Raw genomic sequence first — 16,541 nt, forward strand, 5'->3', positions numbered from 1 at the left:
ACATAGAAAATTAGTGACTTCATTTCAAAGCAAGATTTCCATTTTTCAAACATCCACCATGCCTCATTGCTCTGCATATTTTCAGACTACTTTAAATCCCATAACACATTGTCCTTCTTTAATAGTTTCCATACAAAATGCAAATAAATCTACTGACTATTTCTATGTCCTCTCTACAATTCTATAGGGAGTCTCCCCCAGTAGCTGAGTGTTTTGTTCGCCTGTTGAATTTTCATTCTGCTTCTAGAGTAGGCAATCTTGCTAGCTTCTCTTGGGATCTATTCCTTTTCCATAATTAGAAAAAAAAAATTCTCCATTAGTTGGATGTGGCATAATAACCACCATAAACTTATGTTCCAATATTAATGAAAATAAACGTAAAGCTTTTAAAATGAAATACACAAGGTCTGGAGCAATGGAAAAGGAGAAAAGGCGATTGCAATAGGCATGTTGTTAAAGCACTTCAAAAAGTTAATCGATGTATGTTGACTAATAAATCCTAATTGAACAAGGATATTTAGAGGTCCAGTAGCATGCTTTGATGATTTTCTATGTTTTCTCAAAGTCAAAACTTCTTCCCTGCTTTTCCTAACTACCCTCATCAGCAATTCCCAGGTGAAATATTTTAGTAGAGCTCATTGGGACCAAAAATACATCATTAATGTCTACGTTTCTCCACAGCAGAAAAAGGAAACACTCCCCCTATAAAATGCCAACTAATTTTCACAAGCTATTAGGCAGATTAAGCAAATCTAATGGTTAAAATAATTCATTTCAGTAAGGATTAATCAAAATATTAAATGAAATAACCTTGAGAATCTGGCTTTTATTTTATCCTTATCCTTAACCATGAGATTTGGATTATGAATGTAAAAAAAGTCCTTTAAATTTCAAGGGGCTTATTACATCTGACAATATTACACTACAATGTTATTTCCCTACTACATTTCACAATTGTTAATATGCAGGTTCTTTTTGCAGTGGTGATGTTTACCAGAAAACACTATATTGTACCATGATGCCATTGGCAGTTTGAGGCCAACAATGTTCTGTTATTATTTTATAAGCAACAAAAACTATTTAAAAAATAACCCAGGGAGTCAATTTAATTATGAGAATAATTTCATGTTGTGGAAACTCTTTGAAATACATATGCAGTATAGCCTTTTCATTGATCATATTGATCATGTAGTATCAAATAATAAATTTCAAACTCTTCCCAGCATTATAGTTACTTTTACATTTTCTGGCTGCTTCTTAGCTGTCGCTCAGAATTCCATAATCACTGAACACAATTAATGCAATGAAATTTTTTGGGGAGAGAAGGTGTTCTCACTCCAAAATTGTTTTGAAACATGGAATCTGATGCGAGCTTATAATAACTTGGGGAAAATAGGTTATCACTTGTTCAGAGACCATTAGGAAGTATGGATTTTAAAATAATGACTATCCAGCACCTCTGTAAAAGAGGTTACATCTAAGGAATTTGCTAAATGCAACTTAGTTTGCTTTAAAAAAATGTTTTTTGTGTCATTGAATTAGTTTTGATTCTTGGTGATTGCCTAGACAAGTGTCTGGAGTTTTCTTGGCAAAATTTAATAAGTGATTGCCACCGTATTATTCTTAGGCCTGAGAGAATGATATGGCCAAGATTGTCTTGTGCCTATAGTGTATGGTGGGAGGAGAATCCAATTGGGGGAGAGGTGTCAAAAAAGAGGTGAGCTAAGACCTCTTGCACATTAGGAAATGACTGGAACTCACCTCCCCCAGTATCCCTGAAACCTTTATTTGTCTGCTCTGTTGAGAATGCAGTCTGCACAGATGGTTGTAAATAGGCATGCAACAATAAAGAGGTAACTTTGTATGCCGTCCCTCTCCGCAGACTCGGGGCGGCTCACAGCAAGATACAGCAAATCATGACAAATCCAAATAAATTTAAAATATTTAAAAAGATTTAAAAAGAACCCCATTTATTAACAAACACACACACAAACATACCATGCATAAATTGTTTCTTTATATTCATTCATTCATTCATTTTCTTTAACTGTCCAAGTAAACAAAATGACTCTAGGCAACTCACAATTCTAAAATTCTACAACAATTTAAAAAACATTTAAACAATAAAATATCACAAAATAAATAAATACAAACAGCAGCTGAGATGATTAATCAACTAATAGTAAAGCCAAATAACAGGATCGTTAACACATTATGAGCCCAAGAAATTTGCTAATGGGCAAATTGAAATCTTTAGGATATGCTGTGAGGTTTGTTTCTTGCAAAATAGCTAGTCTGGGCAGTTAGTTGCACATTCGCAACATAGCAGATTATGGGTGAGGGTCACAATCTCTAGAGATCTCCAGGATGTCTACTACTGCCTTGCCGCCACCCCCCTCTGCAGAGACATGGGCATACTGCCTAGCAAAGAACCAGGATCCACTCATCCATCATTTTAATTTTCTAAGAAGGGCTATGCCAGGCATTCTTGCAAACTAATTGATTCTAAAAATGGACTGCTTTGTTCTGCAGATTGCTAGTTTCTCATTTAATATTGTTAACCAAAAGTATCTAAATAAAGTAGCATTTAAAAAAAAAATTAGGGAGCAGGAATTATCTGAAGTACACTAGTAGCCACCATCAACAAGTTTCCTTAAAACAGGTGGTAGAATAAATGTCTATCTGAATAATTTTCACAACATTAATTTATAATTTACATTGGGACTTTAGTTTGTTCAATGTCCAAATAATTCTTTTTTTATATAAAGGATTAAGTAATTAATATTGTTAATTACTCCCCCCCACCAGCATTTGTTCATCACAACAGGCCTATGAGGAGCCTGAGATAAAATTATTGGCTTAAAGTCAGAACTTCATGGTAAACCAGTGATTTCAATCCATTCTCCTGAATCTAATCTAGCATTCAGACCACTGTAACCACTGCTGGCATTTGTTGTTCTGTGGCTCCTCAAGCTACAAAAAGAACTTTAAAATATCTGAAATTGGCATCAAATTGAAAATGTGAAAGTGACTTTTAAAAATAAAAACTACACATAAGAGCTTCTATGACATTATTCTGGTCACGCATCTTTCAAAGTATAAAATGTTACACCTTGTTCCCTTCATTTAACCACATTGTCTGAATCTAGATTCCATAATTAAATTTTCTCTCTCCTTTTTTGCTTTTCAGGTGCCTGTAAATTAGAGGCAGATGTTTTCATAAAATTATTCCTAGGGGAAAGCTTAAACCTCTGCTCAGTACCTATGCTAAAACAAAAAGCACTTCATTTGTAGCTGGTTATGTGCATGATGACAAAATCTACTTGCCTATTAACAAGTAGGAATGCCAAATCCACTTAGTTTTTTTCATAAGAACATAAGAAGAGGCATGCTGAATCAGGCCAAAGCCCATTGAGTCCAGCATTCTGTGCCACACAGTGGACCACCAATTGTCCTTGGGGATCTTGAGCAGAAAGAGAAAGCAAGACCCTCCCTTTCCCCTGATCCCCAACAAATGGTACTCAAGGGAATTCTGCCTGCCTCAACCGACATAGAGGCAGCACATGGACATCCATTTCAATAACCACCAATACACTTGGCATCCATGAATCTGTCTAATCCTGCCTTGAAACTATCAAGGCTGACAGCTGTCACGACCTCTTCTGGAAGTGAATTCCATAAACCAACCGCCCTCTAGGTGAAGAAATATTTTCCTTTATTTGTCCTCGCTTTCTTACCTATGAGCTTTAGGGAGTGCCCCCTTGTCCTAGTATTGTGTGATAGAGAAACATTTTTTTCTCTATCCACCTTTTCTATCCCATGCATGATTTTATACACTTCGATCAAGTCACACTTTAAACGCCATCTTTCAAGGCTGAAGAGACCAAGGCTCTTCATAGTCCTAAAAGATTTGATTTATGGTCATTTATACATTAATGGCGAGCTAGATGGCAGCATGTAGCTGACCTTGAAAGGCTAACCAGGGTCATTTAGTAAGAGGGTGGGAAACTACCAGAGAATACCAGGTCTGTAGGCTAGACTCAAAATTTAAAAGTGTCATAGAAATAAGCAGAAGCAAGTAATTCTCATACTGTCATTAAGAAAGTCAATGAAGTTTCTTAAAAGAGGCATTGCTTCCACCCTCACTCCTCCCAAAATATAGCTGATAGTTGTAAATTTAAGAATAAATACATCAACCTAGAGCTGAGGCAAACAGAGCAAAAGATAAGTTATTAATAAAATTAAACCGGTCCAAAGACGGGCTACAAAAATGGTGGAAGGTCTTAAACATAAAACGTATCAGGAAAGACTTAATGAACACAATCTGTATAGTCTGGAGGACAGAAGGGAAAGGGGGGGACATGATTGAAACATTTAAATAAAGGGTTAAATAAGGTTCAGGAGGGAAGTGTTTTTAATAGGAAAGTGAAAACAAGAACAAGGGGGCACAATCTGGGGGAAAGATCAGAAGCAACGTGAGAAAATATTATTTTACTGAAAGAGTAGTAGATGCTTGGAACAAATTTCCAGAAGATGTGGTTGGTAAATGCACAGTAACTGAATTTAAACATGCCTGGGAAAAACATATATCCATCCCAAGATAAAATACAGGAAATAGTATAAGGGCAGACTAGATGGACCATCAGGTCTTTTTCTGCCGTCAATCTTCTATGTTTCTATGTTTCTAATTTCAAAATCCCTTCATTAGTTTAAGACTCACCAGACAAAATGAAGAGTACAAAAAGGCCCTTCTTGTGAACTGGATGAACTTTTTTTATGTTGTTCAAAGCATAATTATAAATAAAAATAGCTATTCTATGAGATTGATTCTTTCAGCCAGCTATCTGTGCCAGCATCATTCAGGTAAATTATGCCAAGCCTCAGTGCTACAATGAAATACGTTAATTGCTCCAAAATCCATAACATTAACTATTTCCTTTACTGATAATACAACAGCAAGTTTATGCTAAAATGTAGCTTGCTCAGTTGTCTGTAGCATTAATGGTGGGTTTTCATTAAACTACTCTTGCAACCACTTGTGATAAATAAATCTTGGGTCATTCTGCTTCTTTGGATCTTCTCCCGTGGGTGTTTGTAGCAGGTAGACTGTTGTGGTTAGCTCTGGCCCAGCTCCTGCCCCAAGGACTGTGGATGTGGGGGAGACATCCACATGCCTAGGCCTGTTTTCCTCCCGGTGGAATCTGCTGATGAAGGCTCCTCTGATCAAGAAGACATGAGTGACAGGGAGGAGGAGAGTGTGGCATACAGCTCAGAAGGAGATCAATTATCTAGCTCTCCTTGGATTCTGAACAAGAGTTAATGATACAGCCACGCATGAAGAGAGCAATGCATAGGCAGCAACAACTGAGAGATTATTATCAAAGAAAATGAGGTCACCTGTGGTTGGGTGGGGCTATGGTAATTAGTGGTTTGGCCATTGTGGAGGATTATCTGATCGTTGTATTTCGTGCCTGCCTTGCTGACTTCGACCTTTGTGTGCTGATTTTTCCACGCTTTGAAACTAAACCAGAGCAAAGTGTGTTTCACTTTGTGAAAGAAGAAGGACTGTGAATTACCTCACAGCTGCAAGCTAAGTATCACAGAACTGATAAGGGACTTGTACAAATTACCACTTTGTTTGGAGACAAGTGCTCTTTGCTATACAAAAGGAGTGCTTAGTTTATTTGAATTTTCGGTATAAAGAACATTGTTTTGAATTTTCAAACATGTGTGTGTCTGAAAATTGTATCTGTGAATTTTTGGGAGGATTCTACCAGAGAGCTCGACAGAACATAGGTGGGGTCCTCTTCTCTTCACTGTTGATTTGCTCAGTGAAGCAACGCACAAGCACTGCATGTCCTGGAGACATGCACAGTGCTAAAAACACAGCTTCTGCGCATGTGCAGAAGCAAAAAACAAGATGGCACCACCTGTGGAGGGATCATGGCAGGTTCCAGCGATCAAGGCCTCTATAGCAGTGTTTCCCAACCATGGCAACTTGAAGATATTTGGACTTCAATTCCCAGAATTCCCCAGCCAGCAAATGCTGGCTGGGGAATTCTGGGAGTTGAAGTCCAGATATCTTCAAATTGCCAAGGTTGGGAAACACTGCTCTATAGAACCTGTCAAAAACCAGGAAGAATCCACCTCTGAGGTAGACTGATCCCAAAGCGCCTAATCCTCCGCTCACTTCACTGATCCTGAATCTGCTCACTCCATATTTGCTAGTTAGTCAGCCTGTTAACTCTTAACCCATCCCAACTTTCCATTAAAAAGCAACAACATATTCTTCCTAACTCTTTTGCTTCCCTCAAGTTATTACTAGAAGTGCAATTTTCGTTATCACAACAAGATGGCAGATTTTATTTGTTTCCTATCGTCACATTTTGACAAACTCATTTTCCATTGTTTATAGAAGCCCATGTTAACAATTGTGAGCTTGTTTATTATATTCCGCCTTTTATATCGGAACTCAAGGCAATAGACTCTCTTCCTGTTTCCATACAACTGTTGTTGAGGAGTGATGGACTAGATCTTTTGACAAGAAAGTAATATACAAGGAAATGACTACCATAATACTTAGCTTATAGTGATTCAGAGTTGTTAAACTGTGGAAGGTAGTAATCTAATAAACAAGCAAAGAAATAAATTTGCCAAGAATATCAAGACAGTTACAAAATGTGGAAATGGCAGTTCAGTGATTTTGAAATGATAGTGACTTTTAAAAATGGTCCTATTCTTTTTAATATGTTTGTGAGTGACATAGGGGAAGGTTTGGTAGGGAAGGTTTGCCTATTTGCCGATGACTCTAAAGTGTGCAATAGGGTTGATATTCCTGGAGGGGTCTGTAATATGGTAAATGATTTAGCTTTACTAGATAAATGGTCAAAGCAATGGAAACTGCAGTTTAATGTTTCCAAATGTAAAATAATGCACTTGGGGAAAAGGAATCCTCAATCTGAGTATTGCATTGGCAGTTCTGTGTTAGCAAAAACTTCAGAAGAGAAGGATTTAGGGGTAGTGATTTCTGACAGTCTCAAAATGGGTGAGCAGTGTGGTCGGGCAGTAGGAAAAGCAAGTAGGATGCTTGGCTGCATAGCTAGAGGTATAACAAGCAGGAAGAGGGAGATTGTGATCCCCTTATATAGAGCGCTGGTGAGACCACATTTGGAGTACTGTGTTCAGTTCTGGAAACCTCAGCTACAAATAGATATTGACAAAATTGAACGGGTTCAAAGACGGGCTACAAGAATGGTGGAAGGTCTTAAGCATAAAACGTATCAGGAAAGACTTAATGAACTCAATTTGTATAGTCTGGAGGACAGAAGGAAAAGGGGGGACATGATCGAAACATTTAAATATGTTAAAGGGTTAAATAAGGTCCAGGAGGGAAGTGTTTTTAATAGGAAAGTGAACACAAGAACAAGGGGACACATTCTGAAGTTAGTTGAGGGAAAGATCAAAAGCAACATGAGAAAATATTATTTTACTGAAAGAGTAGTAGATCCTTGGAACAAACTTCCAGCAGACGTGGTTGGTAAATCCACAGTAACTGAATTTAAACATGCCTGGGATAAACATATATCCATTGTAAGATAAAATACAGGAAATAGTATAAGGGCAGACTAGATGGACCATGAGGTCTTTTTCTGCCGTCAGTCTTCTATGTTTCTATATTTCTAAAATGAATTTTGAATTTAGCGAAAATATATCTATGCATGTACATACATTTACATAAGGATGTAACATTTGTTATGTACATGTAGCCAATGAAATAAATGTGCTCCATTCTCCGTGCGCATGAAGCTATAAATACTATAATTTTTTTAACCCTGTCATACAGGTCCTATGATATCATGGCTAATACATTTTTCTCTTTATTGCTTTACCTTCTCTATTTATTGGTTATGAAATAATTATTTCATAATGTTTAATATGAAGTCACCAGGAATCAAGCTTCCTTCAAACGAATATATAACTCTGCCATCCCAGAACTGCTGAATGAACCATAAATAAACCATGCTCAAAATCATTCACAGATAGGACCATCAATGGAATTTTGAAAGGCTGCATGCCTCATTCTTCAAATATCGTAAGGTATTGAATTCTAAGCATGCTACACAAGATATGTTGAGGGCCATGAAAACTGAACAGAATCTTCTTCACTATCCAGAAGTACCATAAAATAATCATGAATTACATATTTCGCCAGTTCATGAAATGTAGCTGATGATATTTAAAATATTACATTATTTACAGTCAGAGAAGACAACAAGACTTTTTAGTATTTTTTTCATGTCGACTGAAGCACCTTATTATCAACATAGAAACAAAATCCACATCACTAAAATCTCAAACCATGATTTTTTTATTTATTAGATTATTAGAACATAAAATCAAAATTGTCTGTGATTCTCTGGATTATTGCATGCATATACACTGACTAAATACTGTATATTTTTACATTTCAAAAATATATGTTTGTAAAAATATCGTATTAATTACAACAAAATCTTTTTATTCAATGAACCTTGGTAGAATGAATATAAATTTTGTTCCCAAATAATGTACAAAGTGCTGTTACTAAACCAATTCAGACAGCACCGTTCTTGTCCTTTATGATTTATATAATTACCTAATTGAGATAGTTATTCATTTTTGTAATTGTATATTGACACATATATACTTCATTAAATAATGAAGCAAGTGATATATATATTTACATTTTTTCAGTTATATAAATGTAATGGCCATTCAACTTTAATGGACAGTCCTTCTTCGGAGCTGGTCCAATAAATCAAAATTTTGGTATAATGTCTTATCAAAGTATTGTTTTTATATAGCACAGTAATACTGTTTAGAAAAAATAAAAATATTACCTGTAGTGATTCATATGATAATTCCTTGATAACTGGGACGCTTATCCCCTGTAGGCTTTCTTCAAGTAAAATGCTCTAAAAACAGGAAAAATGTATGTCTGTAAGCATATCCATACAAAAATTGTACTGGCTCCCCCAGCATTCAATGATTCAAGTTCTGCCAAATCTGCAATAAAAAAAAGAAAAAAATATGTAAAACTTGTTTTTATAAGATATATTAAATTGGACAACTCTTGTTCTGTATTAATTACTATTCCTAGGTTGATATTTCTATTTCCTTCCTAACACAAATTTCTATTTCCATTTCTAATTTGTATGCCGCCCCTCTCCGTGGACTCGGAGCGTCTCACAACAAACATAGAATACATAATAAAACAATTTGATCCCATTAATAACAGTTAAAAGACTTAAAACATCATAAAAACTTTAAAACATTCAATTATCATTCAGTCAATCAATAGATGTATTCTAAATACATTCGTTGGTCGGGGGAGGGGGGAGATCTAATGGCCCCAGGCCTGGCGGCAAAGATGAGTTTTCAAACTTTTCGGAAAGCAAGGAGGGTGGGGACAGTGCGAATTTCTGGGGGGAGTTGGTTCCAGAGGGCCAGGGCCCCCACAGAGAAGGCTGTTCTCCTATGCCCCACCAGCCAACATTGTCTGGTCGATGGGACCCTGAGAAGACCAACTCTGTGGGACCTCAATGGATGCTGGGATTCGTACCACTTGTGCAGCTGCATTTTGGATGATTTGAAGTTTTCGAACAGTCTTCAAAGATAGCCCCACGTAGAGAACATTGCAGTATTGTTCATTATACCACTTGGCTCTCTTTGTTCTCTTCTCTGCAGAAAAGAGTTAGATAAACTACTAGTAGTTTATTAATTTATTAATCTTATGACTATATCAAAGAAAGTAAAATAGGGGTAAATACAAAATCTAATCCCAGAATGAAATAGATAAAAAGAGAATAGAATAAAAATATATATCTGGTAAATATATTAAATATCTCCGAGACCGCCTCCTGCCGCACGAATCCCAGCGACCGATTAGGTCCCACAGAGTGGGCCTTCTCCGGGTCCCGTCAACTAAACAATGTCGGTTGGCGGGCCCCAGGGGAAGAGCCTTCTCTGTGGTGGCACCGGCCCTCTGGAACCAACTCCCCCCGGAGATTAGAACTGCCCCTACTCTTCCTGCCTTCCGTAAACTCCTTAAAACCCACCTTTGCCGTCAGGCATGGGGGAATTGAAATATCTCCCCCTGGGCACGTTTAATTTATATATGGTATGATTGTGTGTGTGTCTGTTAGTACATGGGGTTTTTAAAGCTTTAATATTTTAATTGATTGGATTATTTATGATTTGTACTATTTGTTGTGAGCCGCCCCGAGTCTTCGGAGAGGGGCGGCATACAAATCCAAATAATAAATAATAAAATAAATAAATAATAAATTAAAAAATTACCAGCATTTGGATAAATACATCCCTTGTACATGATATCCTAATCTGTACAATATAACACATTCCAAAATGCCTTGTCTATAAACTGTTCTGCTCATAATACATACATTACATCCTGGGAGGAAATAGGACAATCTGCAATTTGTGCCCAATATAGAGTTGACAATCAACCAAAACATGAACAATATCTTTTTAAGGTTGCGGCACCACATATACAGTATGGCAGGTGATGAAAGTGCCAAAATTTGGCTACGGAATCAACAACTCATTCCTTGCTCTAGAATAGTTCTTCTAAGAAGCTGAATTGAAAGGTATTTTTCAGATTGAAAAATAGTTTTGTTGTTAGCCAGCCAGTGAAAAGATTCACTTTTTATCAATAATGCTAAGATTGTTTGGGCACTGATATCTAATTTTTTCCGTTTAAAAATGTCATTGACCAGGCAGACAGTTGAGAATAAATATTGGGTGGAAAATGTGAAACAACTTTGATAAGTCAGCTTACCTAGGACACCTATTTAGCTTTCACAACTATCTTTACAAACCAATTTGAAATGACATCATTAAAACCCTATCAGCATATAAAACAATATTAATACATTTATCGTGGAACTTTGGTATATGAAGCATACAGGGATCCTGGAATATCATTAATATATCTGTTTACAAAAAAATTGATCTAGAACAGGAGTCTCCAACTTTAGTAACTTTAAGACCTTTAAGTACTTCAACTCTCAGTTGGCTGAGGAATCAGGGGATTCCACAAATCTTAAAATTGCCAAGGTTGGAGACGGATCTAGAACACAATCTTCTCTAACACTTTAAATTCTTAGAGTACTATTTACACCAATATAGATTTCCAAGTGGGTCTTTGAAAACAGTAAAGAATGTGATTGTTAAATATAAAAGGAAAGAATATAAATTTGGTCTATTACATCAAACTTGAACGAGATATATTGTTATCTCTGGTAATTATAAATGGTTTTTGCTAACCAGAATGAATAAGAAGATTTTAAGGATTAGTTTATAGTTAAGAGAGAGAATATGGGAAGAAGAAAACATTTATTGTATTTTAAGATAAAGTAATAAATTGCTAAAATTTATATTTGTTAGGATCAAGGGAGAAGTCACTTTTTTATTAGTGATGGGCGAACCTAACCTGCACAATGCGGGTCTGTACCGAATTTTGCAGTGTTCGGCATGACAAACACGAAACTGAAATGTTTTCAAACTTCGGGCAAAGTTCGGGATCGTGTTCGGCGTTTGGAGCTTTGACGTCACTGGCAGGTTGCTAAGGATGCCAAGGTGATCACTTCCTGGATTCCATGGAATCCAGGAAGTGATCACCTGCCAGTGATGTCAAAGCTCCGCCCCCAGAATCTCTTCGTGGGAGGGATTCCCCGTTCGGGTTCGGCCGAATTTTGTGTAAAGTTCGTCCGAACTTGCCAAACCTGAACACTGTTGGGTTCGCCCATCACTATTCTTTATATATTTCCTTTTCTTCTTGTTTGTTTCTTTTCATTTTTTCTTTTTTCTATTTTTTCCCTCTATTCTTTTTTTAGTTTGTAAATAGCTTTTATCTAGTCGTAATATTTAATAAAATTATTATATGTAAAAAATAAACCACATTGTAGAGTATAAAATTGGAGAGTTTTTTTACACTAAGTCTGAAGTATTCTAAACTGATTTCCAGGAATAACCATATTCATTCATATCAATGGCCTTTTCAGAAGGGCTGTTAAGGCTTTATAATTCCATTCAAGCTTTGAGCAAAATTGTAGCTGTTAATTTTATGATGCTCCCCACTGTTTGGTATAATACTGCAGATGACTACTTAATTATTTCAACATTTAAGTGGTATAACAATGTCCATGGCTTAGATCCAAAGTATTTTAAGAAGAAAGAAGAAATGCATTTGTGCTATTTTAGTGTGAAGTCTAGGATAAAAAAAAATAGACTGAGCTTTGTGTCAAGAAATCTGTCTAATTATCTGAAACAATGAAGGTGATATTATTTTTATTTTTGTGACATACTCTTTTAGTAAATTAGAGAACTGTGATTAACATAGACATGCCTCCAGAAGGTCATTTCTGCATCCAGTTTATTATTTCACGATTTTTAGAGGTTCTGAACATTGGACAAAGAATGTCATTTGATATACTGAAAAATTCTAATTAAAGAATGGAAATAAAATTGCAATTAAATAAAATTGTTAGTTATTTTCTCTTTATCCTGTATACTTATTCCCCTTCTTCAAATACTGAGAAGATGAATGACAGATTTAAATGGAATGTTTTTTAAATAGCCTAGCAAACTGCAAATAGCTATTAACAAAAATAATAAATTCTGTCACCTTCCCAGGAGAGAAGAAAATGTTGTCCAGACTTTATGCATTAATCAAAGTTTATAAAACTTTAAATTCCGACAAGCTACTATATAATAAAAATGCAAGAGTACAATTTTTAAAATTCAAATATCTTTGAAAACCAGTTTTTGCCATAGGCATATTTTAGTCTAAAATTCTCAAGAACACTGCTCATAGGGCAAGAAATAGTTTCTGGCTAGTAATCTGAGTTTTCAAAGTAGTCTTCAGTGAATTCACGTACAAATTATTAATTTTAATTATACACAAAGCTAGCTTGGAGTTTTCCAGCGTGTATAGTATTTTTGGAAAGAATCTCATCCTTCATGCATTGAAAACATGATTGAATCTATGACTGAATCTAAGAGTGAACCAAGAAGGAATGCTAAAGTTACCTAACAAAAAAATGAGATTATTATTATTATTATTTATTATTATTTATTAGATTTGTATTATTAGATTTGTATTATTTATTAGATTATCTTCGCCACTCCGAGTCTTCGGAGAGGGGTGCCTCTCCGAAGACTCGGAGTGGCGAAGATAATAGGTGAGTGTGAGAATCCACAGATGATTACTTGAATACTCAAGTTTCCAGGTAAATTAACTTTTTTTTTCATAATTTGGGGGCTTCATCCATGGTTTATTAACTGGCAGAGATGATATAACTCTTTTTCTGGATGCAGCTGAAAGCTGAAAGCTGTACCCATTCTCTTGTAGAAGAATTCTACAAATATGAAAAGCAAGTTTGGTTTAAATCAAGTTTTGTTTAAACTCAATTTCATTGAGGGCTATATCAGGGTTGTGTTTGACCTTGGGGGGAGCAAGAGGTGTGGCTAGCATGTTGTTACTTGTGTTAGGAGCACATGTAGTGGCCCAAGGAGTCTGCCAGTGAGAATAGGCTTCTGAGCTCCGTTTTTGGCTGTGATGGCCTCCTGCAACCCTCTGCCAGTGAAAATGGAACTTGGGAGAGCTATGCACAGCTCTTACGAACTCTGTTTTTGTTTACAGAGGTACCACAGGCCAATCCTTCCCTATTTCCAGGGCAGCCACCCAGACCAGGTCTAAGCACCCATGGGCTAGAAACAGCTCCCAGGCCTTGAGTTTGACACCCCTGGTACAAATGATAAAAGAATGGAGGAATCTTAAGATGGGGAGAAAGGTAATAAATATGCTGTCTTTAAGTCATTTTGGTAATGACACGTCTGTGAAAAGTCCACAAAAGATGACCACTTAGCTGCATAAAGACATTTTGTAGAACAGTGTTTTTCAACCGGTGTGCCGCGGCACACTAGTGTGCCGCGAGACACTGGCAGGTGTGCCGCCAGGCGGCTCCTGCAAGTGGGAGCTCCAGGACTGAGGCTTCCACTTGTGGCTGTCCCCGCCTGCCTGATCCGTCTTTCTCTTCGGCTTTCTTGGGGCGCGGCTCCTCCCACAGCGGTGGCTGCAGCGGCGCTGGCGATCCGGCCGCTAGCCGCTCCGAGCGCTGTGGGAATGCCCACCCCTCTCACAGTCCGGTCCCAGACTGACAGTAAAGGGGCTGCTTCCCATCCTCCTTCTTAGAAGGTTTCCTTCTGAGCAAGCTGGCAGGAGGATGGGAAGCAGCCCCTTTACATTAGCGGTGGCTGCAGCGGCACTGGCAATCCGGCCGCTAGCCGCTCCGAGCGCTGTAGGAATGCCCACCCCTCTCACAGTCCGGTCCCAGACTGACAGTAAAGGGGCTGCTTCCCATCCTCCTTCTTAGAAGGTTTCCTTCTGAGCAAGCTGGCAGGAGGATGGGAAGCAGCCCCTTTACATTAGCGGTGGCTGCAGCGGCACTGGCGATCCGGCCGCTAGCCGCTCCGAGCGCTGTGGGAACGCCCACCCCTCTCACAGTCCGGTCCCGGGCTGACAGTAAAGGGGCTGCTTCCCATCCTCCTGCCAGCTTGCTCAGAAGGAAACCTTCTGAATAGGAGGATGGGAAGCAGCCCCTTTACTGTCAGCCCGGGACCGGACTGTGAGAGGGGTGGGCATTCCCACAGCGCTCGGAGCGGCTAGCGGCCGGATCGCCAGCGCCGCTGTAGCCACTGCTGTGGGAGGAGCCTCAGAAAGAAAATAAGAGAGAACAAGAAAGAGAGAGAGAACAAGAGAGAGGGAGAGAAAGAAAATAAGAGAGAATGAGAGAGCAACAGAGAGAGAGAGAGAAAGGACAAGAAAGAGAAAGAACAAGAGAGAGAGAGAAAGAAAATAAGAGAGAAAACAAGTGAGAGAGAGAGAGAGAAGGAAAGCAAGAGAGAAAAAGAGATAGCAAGAGAGAGAGAAAGCAAGGGAGAGAGAGAGAGAAATGAGAACAAAAAGGGGAGAAAAAAGAGAAATGAGAAAATGATTGAGGCAGAGAATGAGAGGAGAAACAAAAGAGAGAGAGAGAGGTGATTCTTGAAGCATATGGTAAAAAGCACCCAAATAATAAGAACCCCCCCCAGCCCACACCTGTTTTTGAAAAGAATAAAAGAGAAAAAAAAACCAGCCCTCAACTGGTTTTGGAAATGGTTGAGTGTGTACACACACACACACACACACACACACACATAAGGGGGGGAGAGAGAGAGGGATGGAAAAAGAGGAGAAGTGAGAGGGAGAAGGAATGAGGGAAAAAGGGAGGAAGAGAGAGAAATGAGAAACATGAGAGAGAAAAGGGGGAAAGACAGGAGAAGTACCCAGAAATGAGACAGTGGTATAAATTTGAGGAGGGATGATTGATGATTGACTGTATTAATAAGGGGATGTTACATGGGATTGTATATATGAGGGGGTTATTTATGTGTGTGTGTGTGTGTGTGTATGTATGTATGTATTTATTTATTTATTTATTAGATTTGTGTCATTTTGGTTGGTGGTGTGCCCCAGGATTTTGTAAATGTAAAAAATGTGCCACGGCTCAAAAAAGGTTGAAAATCACTGTTGTAGAAAGAGGCTCTGTAATGAGGATTCTCTCTATTTTTGTTCTGAGAAAAAGGAGGGTAGGACTAAAAAGCTCTGAAGCAAAAGATTGAGACCCAAGTGGTCCACCTGTCCCAGTGGAGAATAGATTGCAATAGTTCAGAATACAAAGGTAGCTCCAGTGATGGAGCCTCAGCAGAGAACCAAATAATAGGTACCAAGTTACCACAATGTTATAACCAGTTTCTTCATGTGGAACAGCGGTCCCCAAACTATGGCCTGCAGGCCGCATGCGGCCCACCGAGGCCATTTATCCAGCTCGCAGGTGAATAAAGTTTTTGTGAGAGAGAGGAAAAAGAGAGAGAGAGAGAGAAAGAAAAGGGAAAGAGAAGTGGAGAGGAATGAAGGAGGGAGGGAGTGGGGGAGGGAAGGAAGGGAGGGAGGGAGGAAGGAAGGAAAGAAAGGAGGGAGGAAAAATGGAGTGAACAAGGAAGAAAGGAACGAAGGAAGGATGAATGAAATGAATGGAGGGACAGAGGAAGGAAGGACTGTTTTGGGGCGGGGGGTAATTTTATTTTTCTCTTAACATACATTCAAACAACATAGTTTACCATCTAATTTTCCATGAATAAAATGCGGTACTTTGTTAGTAACTAATATCAATCATCAAAAAAGTAGCAAAAGGTTTTTTTTCTAATTTTGTCATCCTGTTACATTCATTTTCTTTTCATTAAATTGCCTCCTTAATGTTCCTTCAAAAAGTAGAACCCCAATTATATTTCTAACTTATTAGCTATTATGCCAACGTGCTTCCTTCTTTCTTTATACATTTTTCTATAAGCCAAGAAAACCTTGTATAGCCAATCATATCTTAACAAAAGAAAATTAAAAACAAAACATAAACATATATGAATTTCAGACTTCTTCCACC

The 16,541-nt window shown here is 37.9% G+C and overlaps 1 protein-coding gene across 4 annotated transcripts in view; it reads right to left on the minus strand.

Moving 5' to 3' along the window:
• PLXNB2 (plexin B2) overlaps positions 1 to 16,541 on the minus strand; it is a 522,361-nt gene that overhangs the window by 337,100 nt on the left and 168,720 nt on the right. For all 4 annotated transcript variants that reach the window (XM_070755420.1, XM_070755418.1, XM_070755419.1 and 1 more), the window contains exon 2: positions 8,880 to 9,045. Coding sequence is in view for 2 of the 4 variants with exons in the window: in XM_070755418.1 (XP_070611519.1) it covers positions 8,880 to 8,893 (14 nt within the window). In the remaining 2 variants the exon portion in view is untranslated. The remainder of the gene's footprint in view (positions 1 to 8,879; positions 9,046 to 16,541) is intronic.

This window comes from Erythrolamprus reginae, chromosome 6 (genome assembly GCF_031021105.1).
Source record: "Erythrolamprus reginae isolate rEryReg1 chromosome 6, rEryReg1.hap1, whole genome shotgun sequence".
NCBI lineage: Eukaryota > Metazoa > Chordata > Lepidosauria > Squamata > Dipsadidae > Erythrolamprus > Erythrolamprus reginae.